This window comes from Nyctibius grandis, chromosome 4 (genome assembly GCF_013368605.1).
Source record: "Nyctibius grandis isolate bNycGra1 chromosome 4, bNycGra1.pri, whole genome shotgun sequence".
Taxonomy (NCBI): Eukaryota; Metazoa; Chordata; class Aves; order Nyctibiiformes; family Nyctibiidae; genus Nyctibius; species Nyctibius grandis.
The window spans coordinates 56,585,353-56,602,065 of NC_090661.1; the positions used below are offsets into that span (position 1 = coordinate 56,585,353).

The 16,713-nt window shown below is 43.2% G+C and overlaps 1 protein-coding gene across 1 annotated transcript; it reads right to left on the bottom strand.

The window, feature by feature from the left end:
- Positions 1-3,061: 3,061 nt before the first annotated feature.
- LOC137662493 (alpha-1-antiproteinase 2-like) lies at positions 3,062-7,827 on the bottom strand. The gene is made up of 4 exons (XM_068398956.1): positions 7,179-7,827; positions 5,919-6,189; positions 3,892-4,039; positions 3,062-3,256 (listed from the first exon to the last, which is right to left on the bottom strand). The coding sequence occupies exons 1-4, from the start codon at positions 7,825-7,827 to the stop codon at positions 3,062-3,064; spliced, it is 1,263 nt and encodes a 420-aa protein (XP_068255057.1).
- Positions 7,828-16,713: the final 8,886 nt, after the last annotated feature.

The following is a 16,713-nucleotide window of genomic DNA, read 5'->3' on the forward strand; positions in this document are numbered from 1 at the left end:
CCAGACCTGTGATCACCACAAGCTCAGCTGTGAGTCCTGTCCCCATGCTCCTTAGCCTAGTGTCAGCTGTGTCAATGGCTAATGAACCTGGATGTTAATTGCTCCTGAGATATGCCTCTGGCTTGTTTATATTCACACATTGCCCATCATACCAAATGGGAATAGCTCAGTGGCCTGAAACCCTGCCTTTCTGCCCAGCCTTCCCCACTGTGCCATGAGTGCCCTTGAGGTGGTCTGTGGGAGGCAAGGAGCCCCATCATCTCCCACCCTCCATTTCCTGTGGAGGAGGAGAGCAGGACCTGCTGGTGGAGCAGGCGCTACAGCTGAGCCAGCAGTGGCCACCTCCCGCATGAACAAGCGGCGCCAGCGGGTGGGAGGGATAAAATGTTAGTCTGCAGGAGGGAGAGTGGGAGGCTGTGAGAAAGATCTGGTGCAGAGGGGAAACGTGGAGAGCCAGTGTAATAGGGAATATCTGTTTGGTGTTGCTTGTGGTGACGAGAGCAGGATTCGGAGAATAGGACTTGGTGGATGGGGGGGAAGAGATGAGAACGGGCCATGTAACAAATGGCACAGCGCAGCACGGACATAGGCAGGGAGCAAGCTGCCTGCTGCTCTTTTGTACTAAGTGTGGTGCCTGCCTCTTCTTCAACACTGTCTCTGGCAAATCCTGCAGTGGAAATCACAGCACAGTGTCAATACACCAGGAACTATTGCCTGATGAAACAAGTCTCGCAGACGGCTCCCGGACGCTGATATTGGCATTGGCAGGAAAATCCCCTGTGGGAGTGGCAGACACCCCTCGTCACCACTGCTCTGTCTTCCCATGGCTGGCACACAGGTACCACCTCACCTGCTGTCCCTGCAACCTCTCCCACATGTTTTACAAACACAGAGAGGTCGTATAGGAGATGCAGCGAGAGGGAAAGCACAAGCTTCAGAGAACCAGTTCTGTGTGGCAGCACATTTGCCCCTGCGCCTCCCTCCTACAGCCCTGTGGGCTCGTTTTCCTGGAATATGGGAGGAAAACAGAATTCCCACATCCTGCTTCTGAATGGAGAAAGTGTCTATGAAAGCACCAAAATACTGAGGGTAGGAAAGAAAGGAGTCTCCTTCCCAAACTATGGATTGACAGCCTGCAAAAGCTGCTGTAGCTGATGTGAAGGATTCTCTTGATCTTCAAATCTCTTCCAGAACCACAAGGGCACAACCTTCCTCCTACTATGCTGTATTTCTATGTATATGTCTCCATCCACTCCAAAATGGTTTAGAAGGGAGTGAGAGATATTTAGTCTTGCAGCTGCCACAGGTAACTGTGTATCTGGGACCTTTGTTTCTTCCACATATCTTGATGTAAACTGAGGATCACTCTACTAAAATAAATTATGTCCCTTTTCAACTGGTGCAAATTGGTGTGACTCTAGGGAATTCAGTAGGTAGCTAAGGATCTCACCTCTTTGAGCTCTCTCATCCCTAAAGGTTTTACTGTTGCTTTGCTGGATGCCCATTCTTTACCAGCAGCTAACAGTAGGAGTGATAACAGCTAAGACTGGCCCTATCGATGCTGCACCATGCAGTCATATTTCAGGAAGACAAGAAACCTGTACAGTCAGATAGAAGGCCTTCTGAATTATCGCTGTGTGGACGTCGGGCCACAAAGCCACCCAAACAGATGGAAGTGAGTGCAGGAAGGAGCCAGGAAGATGATGTAGCATACATGCATCTCTTTCACTGGGAGTCCTGCCGTTGATGCTTGTGAGTTGTCGATAATTTGTCTATACAGAGACTGTGTCTATTTAGTCAAAAAACACCGTCAAGTACCACTTATGAGAGTTAACAGGAGCTTTTTACTAGGAACACAGAGCAGAAAGGGGGCTTTCCTTTTGACTGTGAAAGGGGAGACAATGCTTTGCATCAGACTGATGAAATCACACTTGCTCTTAATTTCACAGAGGGCACACAAGACCTTGCTGAGGCTGTGTGAGCTTCCCAAGCCATTTGACTGCTCCCAGCGTGATTTCTGACACCATTTCGTCTTCCAAAAACCACAACTGTAGGGAAGAAAGGGGCAACTGTGCTCTTTCTGGTACCTGTTGCCAAGGCAGGTCTGCTGAAACCAGTTACCAGCCAGCCCTCAAGCTGCCCTATGTCCTATCTGGGTGCCTGCCACCACCCCCTGGGTCAGGCGATCTGCTTATTGGGTGCTCCCTACCTACTTTTTTGGCTGTACAAGGACAGCACTTGAATTATCCACAATTTTCTAGACCCTCATTATACATTTTGCACAAATTCAGCTGACAGTATGCTTGTGTAATTGCCATCCAAATACCTCACCTGCCCATCCAGCTACATCCTCCTTCTGACCACTGATGGATACATGCGTGAGAAGTCAGCTACTCGCATGGGCTATCTGAGTCTGTCAAATTGGCAATGCATGGTTGAAAGTCTTCAGGTTCAAGAGCAGATTTTTGATCCTCCCGCTCTCAGCTGCATGAAAGTCAGAAAGATTTTCTGCTAGATTAATACTAAAAATGATAAAAGGGTTCTGGTGGAGAAAGCAGATTTCTTTCTCTGTTGAAGACAGCTTTTCACATTCCCACTGCTGTGTCCGTTAGAAGCTCCAGTTTCCCAAGACCCTGCATTGTTGATCCAACTCTTCCTGTCTCTTGTTTACTTACTTATGGTAAATTACAACCATTTTTGCTTTGTTTGCAACAGTGTTAATCATTTTATCTGCTCTTCTGGCTGACAACCACATATTAAGCAAAAGTCTTCCATTGTAATACAAATGTCTCTCTCTCTGAGTGCTGGCAAATCTTGGGTCTTTCCTTGGCTTTCAGTCAAATAAAAAAGGCATTCTTTGCTAGCTGAATTTAAAACATTTTCCTTGCTTCCTCTTGAGCAAGTGTCATGGTCAATACCAATAGTTTTTGATAATGGCATAGGCTGAAAACTCTTCCTAAAAAAGAACTATATACTAAGCTGGTACAAATGGAAATAAATCACATCATGCAATTTCACATCTTCTTTAATCAATAATAGCAAGCAGAATTAATATGTTGCTTCAGCTAGTGATAGTTGGGTTTACTATTTTGGCTATGAAGAGTGTACTGTTTGTATCTCTATCGAAAATCAGCATGAGGAAGGGACGGTTGAATTCAATGGTTGGAGGAAGAGACGCTGCAATTATTTCAGCAGCAGTTGCTGCTGCTGCCTCAGTACCTCTTTCATCAACATCCAGAGCAGCCTTATGAACAACCTAGGAAGAAAGAAAACACACAGTCATTCTGGGCAGACAACAGCCACCTGAGAGATGAATCAGGCCCCTTTTAAAGCAGCCCTGCTTTGGAGGATCCACTGGGAAGCAAGTAGAGGCAGCAGAGATACGAGCTGTGGTGTTGTAGTCATGGCTGCTTTAAATGAGGACCAAGACGGAGCTACAGAAATCTCAAAAAAAAAAAAAAAAGCCGCAGAGTATTTTTTGTCTGTCCCAAAGACTGGAAGGATGGAGGCTCCACTTGTAAGAGTTTGTCTATATCTCCAAAATTGAGTCTCCAGGGTGGGAGGACAGGCTATGGTGTGCCCGAGAGTGTTAGCGACTCCCCTCAAGGAGCTAGGGGTTAATGTTCCTCTCATGTTCCAGACACTGCCCAAGAAATCTCGGCTGATACCAGTCTTGGAAAACACAGATGTACAGCAAACTAATCTGATCTCCACTGTCATGAAGGTCCTAGCTCCTCTTGTAAGCTTGCAGGCTTAGGCCAGGTTGAGCCCAGCCACAGGCAAGCTGGGAAGCTGGGAGCTGTGTTTAGCTGGTGTTTCTGGGTGCTACCACAGAGGGGTTTTCCTGCATGTTCATGAAAGAAAGGAGAAGGCCAACAGCCACAGACTTACTTTAGAAACCTTCAGCTCTGGGGCGCCGGTCATACCAGAGAGATCTGCCTGGTCGGTGAACACATCCACAATTCCCATCTTGCTAAGGGTGTTCGTTATTTCATAGCTCCCAGAAATAGAAAATTTGGGGAAGTAGAGACTCATCGGGCTGTTAGGTAGAACACAAACACAGAAAGTGGTGAGATGGATTTTTCACCGAGGTAAATTTTGGTGAGAAAGCTATGTAATTCCCATGAGCGTCAAACCCCAGGGGGCTGGACCCTGAGTGTACAATGAGCACTAATTCAATTGCTGGTGCTTCTCAAGGTGATGCAGGCACTATCATTCTTCTTCTTCTTCATAGTAGTACTAGTACTAGTACTAGGAACAGTAACAGTAACAGTAACAGTAACAGTAATTATAATAGTAACATCTATCTGGTGTTTTGCTTCAGCAAATCTGAGAACACTCTGCAAAGGAGAAGAGTAACAAGAGCTCCTCTTTACAGCCAGAGAAGATGAGGTGTGGAGATGACAGCCTATGTCGCTCAAGCAGGTGGAGACCAGAAGTGGGGCACCTAAAACAGAGTCTACTTGGGGAGGAGTGGGGCAAACCCCAGCACTTCAAAACAAAGCAGTAATTTTGGCATAACTGTGTCATTTGGCGTGGCTCCAGGGAAGGTTTCTGCCCTGCTGCCTGCACCTTTGGACACCCTATCCTCTAATCATCTTCTTCCCGTGGGCTGGCCATGATCAAGTTTGCCTTTGACTGTGAGCTGTCTGTAGGTAGCTCCTGCTTAGTATGCTTTCTGTTGGATTTCTCTTCATGCACTGTCTAGGGATCCTCGAAACCTCCAAGTTACCTACTGCAGTGATTACCCTTTAGGTAGCTTTTGCTGTCTTGCCCAGAGACAGTGTGGTTGAATAGCAAAACAGACAGGATCCAAACCCCACTGCTGTAGCCTGTATGTGATACTGCCCAGTGCACTAGAAGATGATGGGACCAAGAGTATTAGCACTGGCATCAACATAATAGTAGAACTGAAATTGCCATTTGGTTCTCACTGCCTCTCCCATGAAGGACTTATTCCTATGTTGATCTTGAAGAAACTTGCACCAAGAATTCATTTAGATAAGGATTTTCCTGATTTTGCAGCTGAGAATTATACATTTTTGTTTTTCATGTTTGAGGTATCATGTTAGTAGCTCATATCCAATTTGCTACCATTATGTTTTTAACTATGCTGGCATTTTTATAATGATGCACCAAGGATCATGGGTGTGAACTGCACAGTCTTATTAGTTGTGAATCAGGGCAGAGCTTGGTAAATTAGGCACGTATTAGCTTGATATTACTCATCTACTGGTGCTAAGATCTCTTCCCTCCCAGACAAACAAGGTTGTAAAATGTGTTAGCTGATTTTAGTGTCAATGGTAGGAGCCAACAGTACCTCATTAGATTTTTATAGTTTCAAAAACAAAATGCCAGAAAATCAGGACACCCACAATTAATCACTAGCCTGTTCTAACAATGATTGTGTGCTGCAATGGCTCTAGTAAGGAAGTTACTTGTGTAGGACATATTACATATGTATGCATTACTACAAACTGTATTTATTGCTGTATTGATAGACAAATTATGGTTTATTTAACGTTTAGGCATATGACTGAGTCACAGTGTGTCAGTAACATATGAGAGGTAAAACACATTAGCTGAAGACTCGGTACAGGAGATTTGCCTTAGAATTGCCACTTTCCCACTCAGCCAATGGGCTGTTTTAGAAACGCTGATCTAGGCTCGCTATTCGGGACTCCTGGGAGCCCATCATGATGGTCTCTGCTCTGGTGGGGGGGAGCAGCAAGTCACTCAGGTATCAACAAGAGAATAGTTAAATACCAACCAGCTGCAAGATTTTTACAGCCAGAGTGCACAAGGCAAAAATAACCCACTCAGTTCCCAGAATCAGCAAGTTCATAGTGTTTGCATTCCCAAAAAAGAAAAAAGACTATAAAGCTAGGTGCCGCTGCAGCTGACCGGCAGAAGATTACCTCTGGAAGAGATGGTCCGACCATTTCTGTATGATTTCCTTGACCAGAGTTTGCTCCAACTGCTTCATTTTCCCTTTTGCTGGCAGAACCATAAATGCAGTAGCACTCCCATTATAATGAAGCCGTACCACGGTGCATGACATCTCCTCATCAAAATAGAAGTCGAATATGCCCATCTGGTGCATCATAGGGACTTTCACAGTAGTTTCAGCATCCACAAAGAACTCCCTTTCTTCAGTATACTCTGGTTTAAAAGGCTTTTCCCAGTTGCCTGATACAGAGAAGGAGAATGCAACTGAATATCCCATGTCCCATGACATCATAAATTGACTTTTGTATAACTAGTAATAATATTCACCTATTCCTCCATTTGTTAAATTCAGAATTTTCAAACATAACATTTTAAAATGTATACCACAGTAAGGCAAGAATCTTCTAGCTGGCCAAAAGAGTGCATTAGAATCCAATTTCACTTTATTTTTCAGATGCCAGTCATTAACTAATTAGGCATTTTCTTTGTAACTACCACTACTTTTCTGTTCAGGTGATCTAAGTGGCCCTTCTGTAAGTTGTCATTTAAGGGCTTACCTGACATCATCTATGTACTCACATACTGCATGCATCTCATTTCTATTGACTTTAATCATAAGCCTCAATTTGTAGATAAAATAATGTAGGGTCTCATATCTGGGTGCTGTTATGTCAGGCTTAAGAGCACAGCATCTAACCCACACCAGAAATGCACTGTGTTTCCACTTTGTTCCTTAAAATGTTCTCCCCTGTTCATCACTAGCTTCTTCTTATAAATATGTTAGTGTGTATACATAAAGGAGTCTGATTGATAGGAAAAAAAAAGGAGTATGTAGTAAATTAGGCCATTGAATCATGCATACTTTTAAAGAGAAGCATTAAAAGGATTAGGTCATGCGTGCCTCTCAGCGCCTTCGCTGAACATTAGAAGAACATGGGGCAAGAGGAGTTACGGCTAAGCCCGTGAAAGCGAGCTTAGGCTGCACGGGAGGATGCAGCTTGGAGCAGAGCTCCCGCTGCTGCCACAAAGAGAATCAAGCCTGCGTGGCCCTCAGCTGTCTTCCCATGCCAAGTAGGGTCCTGCCACCACCTCCGATATGCCATTAGGGGCTCTTCTGGTGCAGCAAAGAGCATTTGAGATTTCTGCCAGAGCAATTTCCAAATGAGGTAGCTGACATTAGATCTGTTGATAAGAATGAATAATGTGAATGTGAATTCTAGAGGACTTACTTTTAAAGAAAACAAAGCTAGCCAGAAGCATTAGAGTCTGTGGATCCATGTCCTTGACCAAATTAGTAATTTTCCCATGTGTTTTTCTCTCTATATAATCGTTGATCTGCTTTTCAGCCTCCGTGGGATTGTTAAAGTCAGTGGCAAAAGCCTCCAGCTGATACAGAGCTTTGGCATCATCTAAAAACTTTTTTAGAGGTTTCAGCTTCTCTGTTAGAAAGATGGCGTTCCCCATGTTGAGCTGGACCCCACTCTCAGGATGGCTCAGCATGTGGATGAGGTTGTGGAAGCCTTCATGTATCTCTTTCTCCTGAATCTCTGTAAGGTTGAAAGTAAGTCCTTCCAGGATCTGAGTCTGAGTGGTTGATCTAGCCCCTAGGGCCAGCATCGCAAATGCAGTGGAGATGCTTACAGGAGAGAAGAAAATGTTCTTATTAGGTACCTCTAGTGTAACCTCTTTAAAAAATTGAAATGCAAAGTCAGCATTGTTTGGTACTAGTTTGAGGCAAGCGATTGCTTCACCTCCATGATGCATGTGGTGTTTAGGTTCATTTAGATCATGTCCATTTTGGTGACTGGGTGGGAGCTGACCATGAGCAACAGCATGAAGCCCAGCCAGTATCAAACTTATGTAGAATGTGGTCTTCATCTTCTTGTATTTAAATCCTATGGAAAAAAGCAGAAGCTATTACTAAGGTAAATAAATTAAGTAGAAATAATTATTCTGTCATTCCCACTGAATAAGAAATCTTATCTCTTTCTTTTGTCCTCAGTTCCCATGTTCTCCAACTCTTGCCAGATTTTTTTTTATTTTCCCAGACCTCCTGGCAAGTCTCTGCCAACTCATTCTGCTACCCTCACCCTAAATACCTGCAAAGGCAAAACTCAGAATGGATTAGCTGAATACACAGCACCCTCAGCAGGCCAAAGAATGGAGCATATCCCATCAGAAAACACACCGTGGCTAATCACTGGAGGGCTGCAATACCACTGTGCTTTTGACAGTAATGGTCTAAGATAATTCCTGGTAAGAGCATCATAGAAGAAGTCTGGATGTTTTGTGAGTAGGAGGAGAAAGAGGAAATTCATGCAAGTGGGCAGCAATCAGTGGCTACATGCAAACAGAATTTGAGCTAACAGACATGAAGAAGATCTTTAAATAAACTTTTGGTCAGATTGATAAGGCACCCTATTTCAAGGGAGGACAAATGGCAATGGCTGTTTTTCATCAGCAAACCGAATATAAAGCCATGTATCTCTAAGGAATAGGTGTTCTTTCTTTCTGAATAAAAATGATGTAACACTTTAAATAAAAGGACCTGAAGTAATGTCTTGTCTCTTAATAGACAAACCAAACCATTGGAGTGGGTTTATTTTCAGCACAGCAGGAGGAGTCAATGTCATTAACAAAAACAAGGCCTTATTTTTATCAGGTGCTCTCCTGGTCAAAGGGCAAGACATTTATCAACTTGTTACGCTTGGCTATGGTAGCTACGTGCCTTTGCAGAGCTGACACTCTGCACTCTATAAGCTCTTACAAAGGGCCCTTGGAAATGTGGATATGAATGTTCCAGTGGGCCTCATTTTAGAGGAGAAATCTAGGGCAAAGAAATGGTGAGAGAGTTGCAAAGGATTTAGAGATAATGAGCCAGATTTGCTAAAACTTGTGCAAAGAAAGACGTATTAAACCAATTGCACCTTTCTGCTTTGGAGTGATTCAACTTGAGAGGCTGTTGACAGAAAGTGCTATGCTCACGGTCCTGCTTTCTCCATAACATCAGAGGAAGCAATTTGTATTAGTAGTTGGATGTCCAGTTACAGTTAGCCCTGTATAAGAACAACAAAACATTTCCAAGCTATAATCAAATATTCAAACATTTATGTGTTTGATATAAGTATTTCCAAAAAGCAGGCCTATTTGCAATAACACCTGCTGTGTTACTGACAAATGGAAGAACCATAAGGGTTCATGGTAACTACATTTTCAATTACTGTGTACAGTAGTTTTAAATTATAGTTAGGCCGCCTCTGATTTTTGACATTGAAATGATACTTCTCAATATATCTAGCTACTTGTAACTCAACATAAGAGCTCCAGTTCTGAATATTTAAAACCACTATCAGTGAGCCAAGGTATTAGTCAGACTTTGAAAAGAAATCAACTCCCAAACAAAAGCATCGGCGCTAAGCCTAATCTATTTCCACATATCCAGCAGGCCGGTTCAGAAGCTGCCTCTGGATAAATCATTCACCGTGAACTATTTACTCAGCTGCAGTCATAATTTATTAAGAATACCAAAGAATGAAACATTTCATTTTAAACATAAGTTACCACCTGTTCCCTATCTCATCACATATAATATTTATTACAAAACACAGCAGACAGACAGACTTTTGTATATACACATTGAACTGTCAATTTCTATTTATTTGGAATGCGAAGTAGACATGGAATTTAACTGACCTGGCCTCAAAATTATGACTAATGGATATAGAGTGGTTTTGCTGTAAGGGTTCTGTAAAATATTGGTTACAGTTTTCTGAAGGGTTTTTTCCTGTCTTGATATTTTTGCTCTATGTAGTTACAACATGCTTGCATTTGGTGGTTAATTTATGTACTTTCACAGAATTAATTTCATTTTATTACAGCTCTGAATTCACAGATAATTAAATACAATCTGAATCTGAATCATCCATGTGTTACTCTGGCCAATCACAAACAGTCAAGACTCATGAGTCAGCCCTCACAAAAATCTTGATAATGGTTATTTTAAAATCATAAGATCATAAAAGACTCAGCAGCTGCATTTGTAGAGGTCTTTTTTGTTGTTTAAGCCATGAAGATAGAAGTGGCCCGCTCTATTAGGCCGTTCTTTGAAATGTAAAGGTACTTTTATAATAGAATTTGCATCCTGTAAGCCTTTAGAATATGATTGGGGATTGTTACTTCATACTTGGTATGTACTATTCCATTTGATATTTTTGTGACTTCTAGGTTAGCAAGTGATCAGCCAGTGACAAATGGACAAGAGAGACCCTTTCATTATGAAGCAGAAAATGCAGATTCTCATATGGTCTTAATGATTGAGGGATTTTCCTACCAAGCATACTTGCTAACAATTTATTAAGAAGTAAAGAGGTGAGAACCTGTCCTAAAAAGCCCTTAGGGAATTCCCTATCTGAAGGGGCTAATTTTACGTGAAGCTTCCTATCTTAAGACCTTTACTCATATAGTCTCCAGAAAAACAGTTTGTCCATAAACATGGGAATAGAAGTCAAAAGCTCTTCAATTCTAATTCCAAATCTACACTGACCTGTTGCATAGCCTGGAAGGAAACTGTTTACCTCTCTGCTTCTTTTCTTCTCTTTGTCTGTGTTACGCAATGACAATATATTTGTGATATTCAGGTAAAGGTTGCTTTCATGAAGAGCTTTCAATCAAACCAGACAATGGCACAAAAGCATGCCAACACCTCGAGGACAGTGTTCCTCTAAGCAGTTTATCTGTAATAGACTTGGTGATAACACTTGTTGTATATATTACCTCTTCCCTATTACACAATCTTCCCTACCATTCAACCCAGAATGGCAGTACTTATTTTGGACAGTATATCCTAGAAAGAAAATGGACAAAAACTGGGATTAGCTGAAGTTATCCTAGAATAATTCCACCAGAAGACCTGGAAATAAGATGGACTAAGTTTTATGACTGACAGAACTTGCTTCTTTGAGGATATAGCTAATTTGTCCACTTTAGGGCTGATTTTTATCTCTATGATTTGGAGAGACAATTCTGAAGACAATTTTCTGCCTTTAGAGTCCCATGTAATAGTCCAGGAGATGAATACTCATCCTATGCTACTCCCATAAGGGGGTCCTCACAGATAATCTCATTTCAGACAACATGAAAATTTGCACTGCTCAAAAACATATGCACGCACAAAACAGAAAAGCTGTTTGCTCACCAGATGGTGCTGCTTCACTCCTGATTGCTTCTAAATGAGGAAATCTGAGAAATCTATTTCCTGGAAGCTGCACTGTGAGGGCACCAGGTACATCAAGACACGGCCCCACCGCCACCAGTGGTGCCTGTGGAACTAATCTCAGCTACTCAGGACCATATCCGAAAAAAAATCACCCAAGCACACAAAAAAGTCACAAATGAAAGACTTGACTAGTCACATCTGTGTGTGAGAAAATGACCTCAGAAGCCTACTGTCCAAGACCACCTACTCACAGGGGCACCACAAACTCACATGTGCTTTCCTGGCTGGCCAGAAAGCTCTCTGTGTACCTCATTGTATGCACCTGGACATGCTCAGGGGCTTTTCCAGACTGATCAGCTAGACATTTACTTCTCTTGTGATTCAGAGTTTTGATGCCTCTGTGCCTGAGGCCCCTGAGAAGATTGCAAGCACAAGCCAAGGGCATTGGATGCTGCAGAGAATCCAACTACTGTGACTATTTCATTAAAAGTAATTCATTTTGCAGCAGAAATGGGAAGCCAAGTTTACACTATCCTTTAGAAATGTATGTGACTGTTCACAGAGCTGTTCTTAGTGTCATCTGTTTTCCGTAAGACAGCTTAGCATTGGAGAGCTCACCCAGGAAGCGCACTCTCCAAGAGTGACATCACCCACTTCTAGGCTTCCTTTTACCTCCAAACAGGTGAACATGAGCTCTCACTCTTCTGCCAGGCCACCATCTGTATTTGCTGTTGAACCTGAGTTATTGCACATACTCAGGGATGAAGCATCACTGAGGCCAGAGTGTAAAAAAGAAGATGAAAAAGAATGAGTGCAGTGGTTAGGGCAGTCAGGTGGGACAGAGGAGATTTTCTTCTCTCTGCAAAGCAGCAGCAGTCCCAAGAACAGATCAGGCCAGGTTCCCAGTTTCTACTTTCCAGTGTGCACCTGATCACTGACTGGTCTTTGGCTTCATGAACACGTTGGCCTCACTGTGATCTTAGCTCCCCTGAGCATGTGGAGAACACCATTTTATCTCCTTCCCTCTCAATGATCCTGTAATCTGATGATTAGAGCAATAAGGAGATATCTCATCTAAAAGGGAAGCAGACCTTAGATATCCCATTCCCTAAGCAAAGGTATTTCTTGTGGACCCTGAATACAAAAATCAGCAGAATTACTTAAAAAGAATCACCAATACATGAAAAAAAAAAGCTCTAAGCACCCATCCTCAGGCTTTTAATGGAGCAGAGCCCATTTCCTCTAGCAGGAGGTACATCTGGGAAAGACCTACTCTTAGGTGCCTAGGATTTACTGGCTCCAGATATCACTGAGATCACCTTGCTTCCCTGCAAGGCAACTAGACACCCCACTTCCAAGATTCTTACTTCTTCTGCCAGCCACCTGAAATGTGCAGACAACTCCATGCCTAGATTGTGATGCCTATATCCTTTAAATCCAGCTGACCCAATAAAAGCCTCTTTATCACTGGAACAATTGCTAAGACAGATTTCAATATAAGATATAACCCTAGGAAAGACGTAAAATCAATTGCATGCAACAAGAGGGTACACTTTTGAAGTGTCTATAGGAAACAAAAAAATCACAACTTACAGCAGCTTCCAAGGATCCTGCTGTCCTCACTAGGACTACCCTTCAGCTCCCTCTCTTATTTATGCTGTTAAATAGCATTATGAAAGCAAAGCGTCCTCTAGAAAACATTAACCAGGGCAGATAAGTATTATTACTTTAGGAATGGTGCAGAGCAAACAGCGAAGACAATTTTTTGGGAGAGGCACGTGATTTTTGCTGTATATGCATGGCCAAACCCTGCCTTTTCTTCCAACAGTCATAAGTGTCCTCCTGCGTCTCTGCAGATCCTCCTGCTGGGAATCCTGCCCCTCACTCTAGCAAATACTTCACATGCATCATTAATTTCTTTAAACTGCATGAATTCATACAGTAGAAGTACTGAAATGAATAAAATTAAACATGTACATAATACTAGGCAGAGCCTAAGGAAAAGACAGCTGGATGCATACTGCAGCCAGATCTCAGCATTTTGCACAGAGATATTTTGCTTCCTCTACACCAGACTTTTAATAGCTTTTATTTGGCATATTTTTTTTAAGTGATCTACTATTTCTTAATTATCTACATTGACATTAATAAGGGCCAATTTCTGGGGACATGACTAGTAGACTTAAAATTAAAGCAGTAGTACTGATGTTTGTAATGGCTGACGGTCGCTATAGGAATGGTTACATGATGGCAGAGATGGGCACTCAGGAGCACATGGTACCCAGCATGGCCCAGCCACATTGGTGTCACCTGGTGCCTCATGCAGCAATGGACTGAGGGACAAATTGTTGCCCTGTGCTCTGTGAGTGTGGGCTGGCACAAGGTGCAGGCACTGCTGAAATGCAGGCAAAGAAGTGTCAGGCTGGTACATTAGAACATGCTTTCACACAGAGGTGGACCCATGTGGTCAGGCCACCTGTTTTTTACATGATCCCCCCTTAAAGCCAAACTCCATGCAGGAGGCTGTGCTCCTGCAGCACCCATGGAGGGGCAATCACAGGGGCTGTGCTAATGTGGGTATAACTGAGGGACTGGAAAAAAGCTCACAGGTCTGTGCCCAGCTGAACACCTTCCACCTGGGAGGAGCATCCCCTTGGGAGGCAGGGGATTGCAGGAGAAAAGGTGCTACACTTCATAGAATCATAGAATCATTTAGGTTGGAAAAGACCTTTAAGATCATCGAGTTCAACTGTAAACCGAACACTGCCAAGTCCACCACCAAACCATGTCCCTAAGCACCACATCTACCCAGCTTTTAAATACCTCCAGGGATGGTGACTCCACCACTTCCCTGGGCAGCCTGTTCCACTGCTTGGTAACCCTTTCGGTGAAGAAATTTTTCCTGATATCCAATCTAAACCTCCCCTGGCACAACTTGAGGCTGTTTCCTCTTGTCCTATCGCTTGTTACCTGGGAGAAGAGACCAACACCCTCCTTGCTACAACCTCCTTTCAGGTAGTTGTAGAGAGTGATAAGGTCTCCCCTGAGCCTCCTTTTCTCCAGGCTAAACAACCCCAGTTCCCTCAGCCGCTCCTCACAGGACTTGTGCTCCAGACCCTTCACCAGCTTTGTTGCCCTTCTTTGGACTCTCTCCAGCATCTCAATGTCTTTCTTGCAGTGAAAATGTCTTTTCTTGTAGTGTACTTTAGGGGAAGAATCTTTCAGAAAGAAAAGCTTTACAATAATGGGATAACACTTTTGGTGGGCTTTTCTTCTGGGCCATTCCTCAGGGGTTAGGAACAAATGGAAGCATTTATTTTCCTCCGTTTTCCAGCATGCATCCTTGCAGATGTGAAACTACCAGCAGATGCAGCATGGAGGGTTCCATGCACGCAGGGCTGTCAGAGCTGCTGCAAATCCTTTCTTTCCAGCTTCTTCTCTCTTTCTCCTCTGTGGGTGCCTTTCACCTGTGCAAAGGTAAGCAGAGCAGTTCAGTATGAGTTTTGATCCAGGCTGCTAGAACATGTGTTTGAATTGTTTACCAGCTGGTAAAACAGTAGCTGGGCACATGAAGATTGTTTCTCTTTAAAGTAACAAACGAAAACAGCCTCTGAAGTTACAGAACCTTACCTAGAACATGTGCCTAGAAGATGAATAATACATGTGCCAAGAGACAAATGAGGACACAATTAAAGAAAAAAAGTGCAGCTATGAGTAAAGTTACTGAGAAAAGTGAAGAAAAAACTAATTGACTTAACATGACTTCGTTTAAGAGCAGTTTAGTCTTGCACTTGAAAGTGCCCTTTACCTGTTGACATTTCTATAGGAGTGCAAAAGGGAAAATGAATGAAATGAAATCTAATCCATATCAATCTCCAATCTTATATGGAAAGTGATACCCAATTTCTTTTCCCTCATGTGTACAACAGTTTCATCCAATCACATAAATTATCCTGAAATTTGCAGAGACTCTGCTTCAATATTTGATAGCAGAATATGTTGCATATGAACTTCCAGCTCTCTTTTTGTGCAGGCAGCAGGCTTACGCAGGCACTTCTCTGATACTTTGAAAGATAGCTCGTTAGCAACAATGCTGTGAGGAATCCTTCCATTTCCTTCTCTTGGTCTGGAACATTAGGTGTCTTATTACTTTGAACCCCAACTTACTTTGGGGGTTTTAAAATTATTATTATTGCAAGATCTTAATAATGCTATTTCATTTTCAGTAAATTGGCAACATTAACAAGAGTCATCCATCATGAATTCCCTTGGAAACAGGCTGGCTGTAGTCAAAAAATAATTAATTATTTACATTAGAAGAATTGTATGCTTGCTTCTCTGGCAGAGAAACACTTTAATCTTTTTTAAATATTTAACTATTTACCCTGAAAGCCATCTTAAAACACGATGGGTTGTTGTTCTGATGGTGCCCTCTGGAGTACAGAGAGCACATGAGTCCCTCCTACGATAGTGCTGAGATTAAATGTCAATGTGGAGCTGGTGAAGGCTGTTACCTTTCCCTCCGCTGCCAGGCTATGTGTAATTTGTGGAGCTCTGTTTCTTGCTGTGTTTCAAGGGGAAATGCACTGGTGGTTACATAAACAGTTCAGCAGTGACCTGCTGGAACAAGTTACCCACAGCGCCAATACAGATCAGGTACAACTGGGTCAAGTGTCTGCTCCAGTCCTTCCAAATGAAGATACAGCAGACCTTCACTTTTAAGTTGCTTCTTCCTTGATTTCATGCTGTCTTGCCCCCTGCCAGCCCCACACAGTAGGTCCGGGCTCACTCCAAGGGTGAGTATCTCGGTCAGATGTTAATTCCAGCCCTGATAAGGGAACTCACGCGTAGCACCGTCCCCTGAGCCACTGCAATGAGTCCTTACCGTTGCTTTCACTCTAGCATTAATATCTTTCTGCAATGCAGTAAAGATCCTCTGGGTCCCAAGGAGACTTACTTTCCATCACTTCCAAAATTTGGCTTTGAGTCCACGTCCTCCTCTGCTCAGGCTGTGGTTTCACAATTGCTTTAACCTGACCAAAGTGCAGGATGCCACTGCCAGAGGTGTCTGTCTCATCATCCTGCATCCCTGCCATCTCTCCAGGATGGTTAGGGGGCTGGAGCCCAGGACAAGTGGCGAGAGACTGGGAGACCTAGGCTTGTTCAGACTGAAGAAGAGAAGGCGAAGGGGGAGGCTGTAACTGCTATCCTCCCCTACATAATGAGCTACATTAGAGAGAAGACAGAGCCAGAGGTACACAGTGGTAGTGTGCAAGGCAGAGGATGCAAGCTGCAGCAAGGTAAATGCAAATGAGATATAAGGCAAGTAATGTTCACAGGGAGGTGACACACAAGGGCAGGTCACCATGTGAAGCTGTGAAATTGCCATCCTTGGAGGCATCCAAAACTTGGCTGGACATGGGCCTGAGCAACCTGAGCTAGATTCCAGGCTGGCACTGCTATGAGCAGGTGGTGGGATTGGATGACCTCCAGAGGTTCCTTCCAACCTAAATTATTCTACTTTTCTAATAAAAGTGACTGTGAAACCA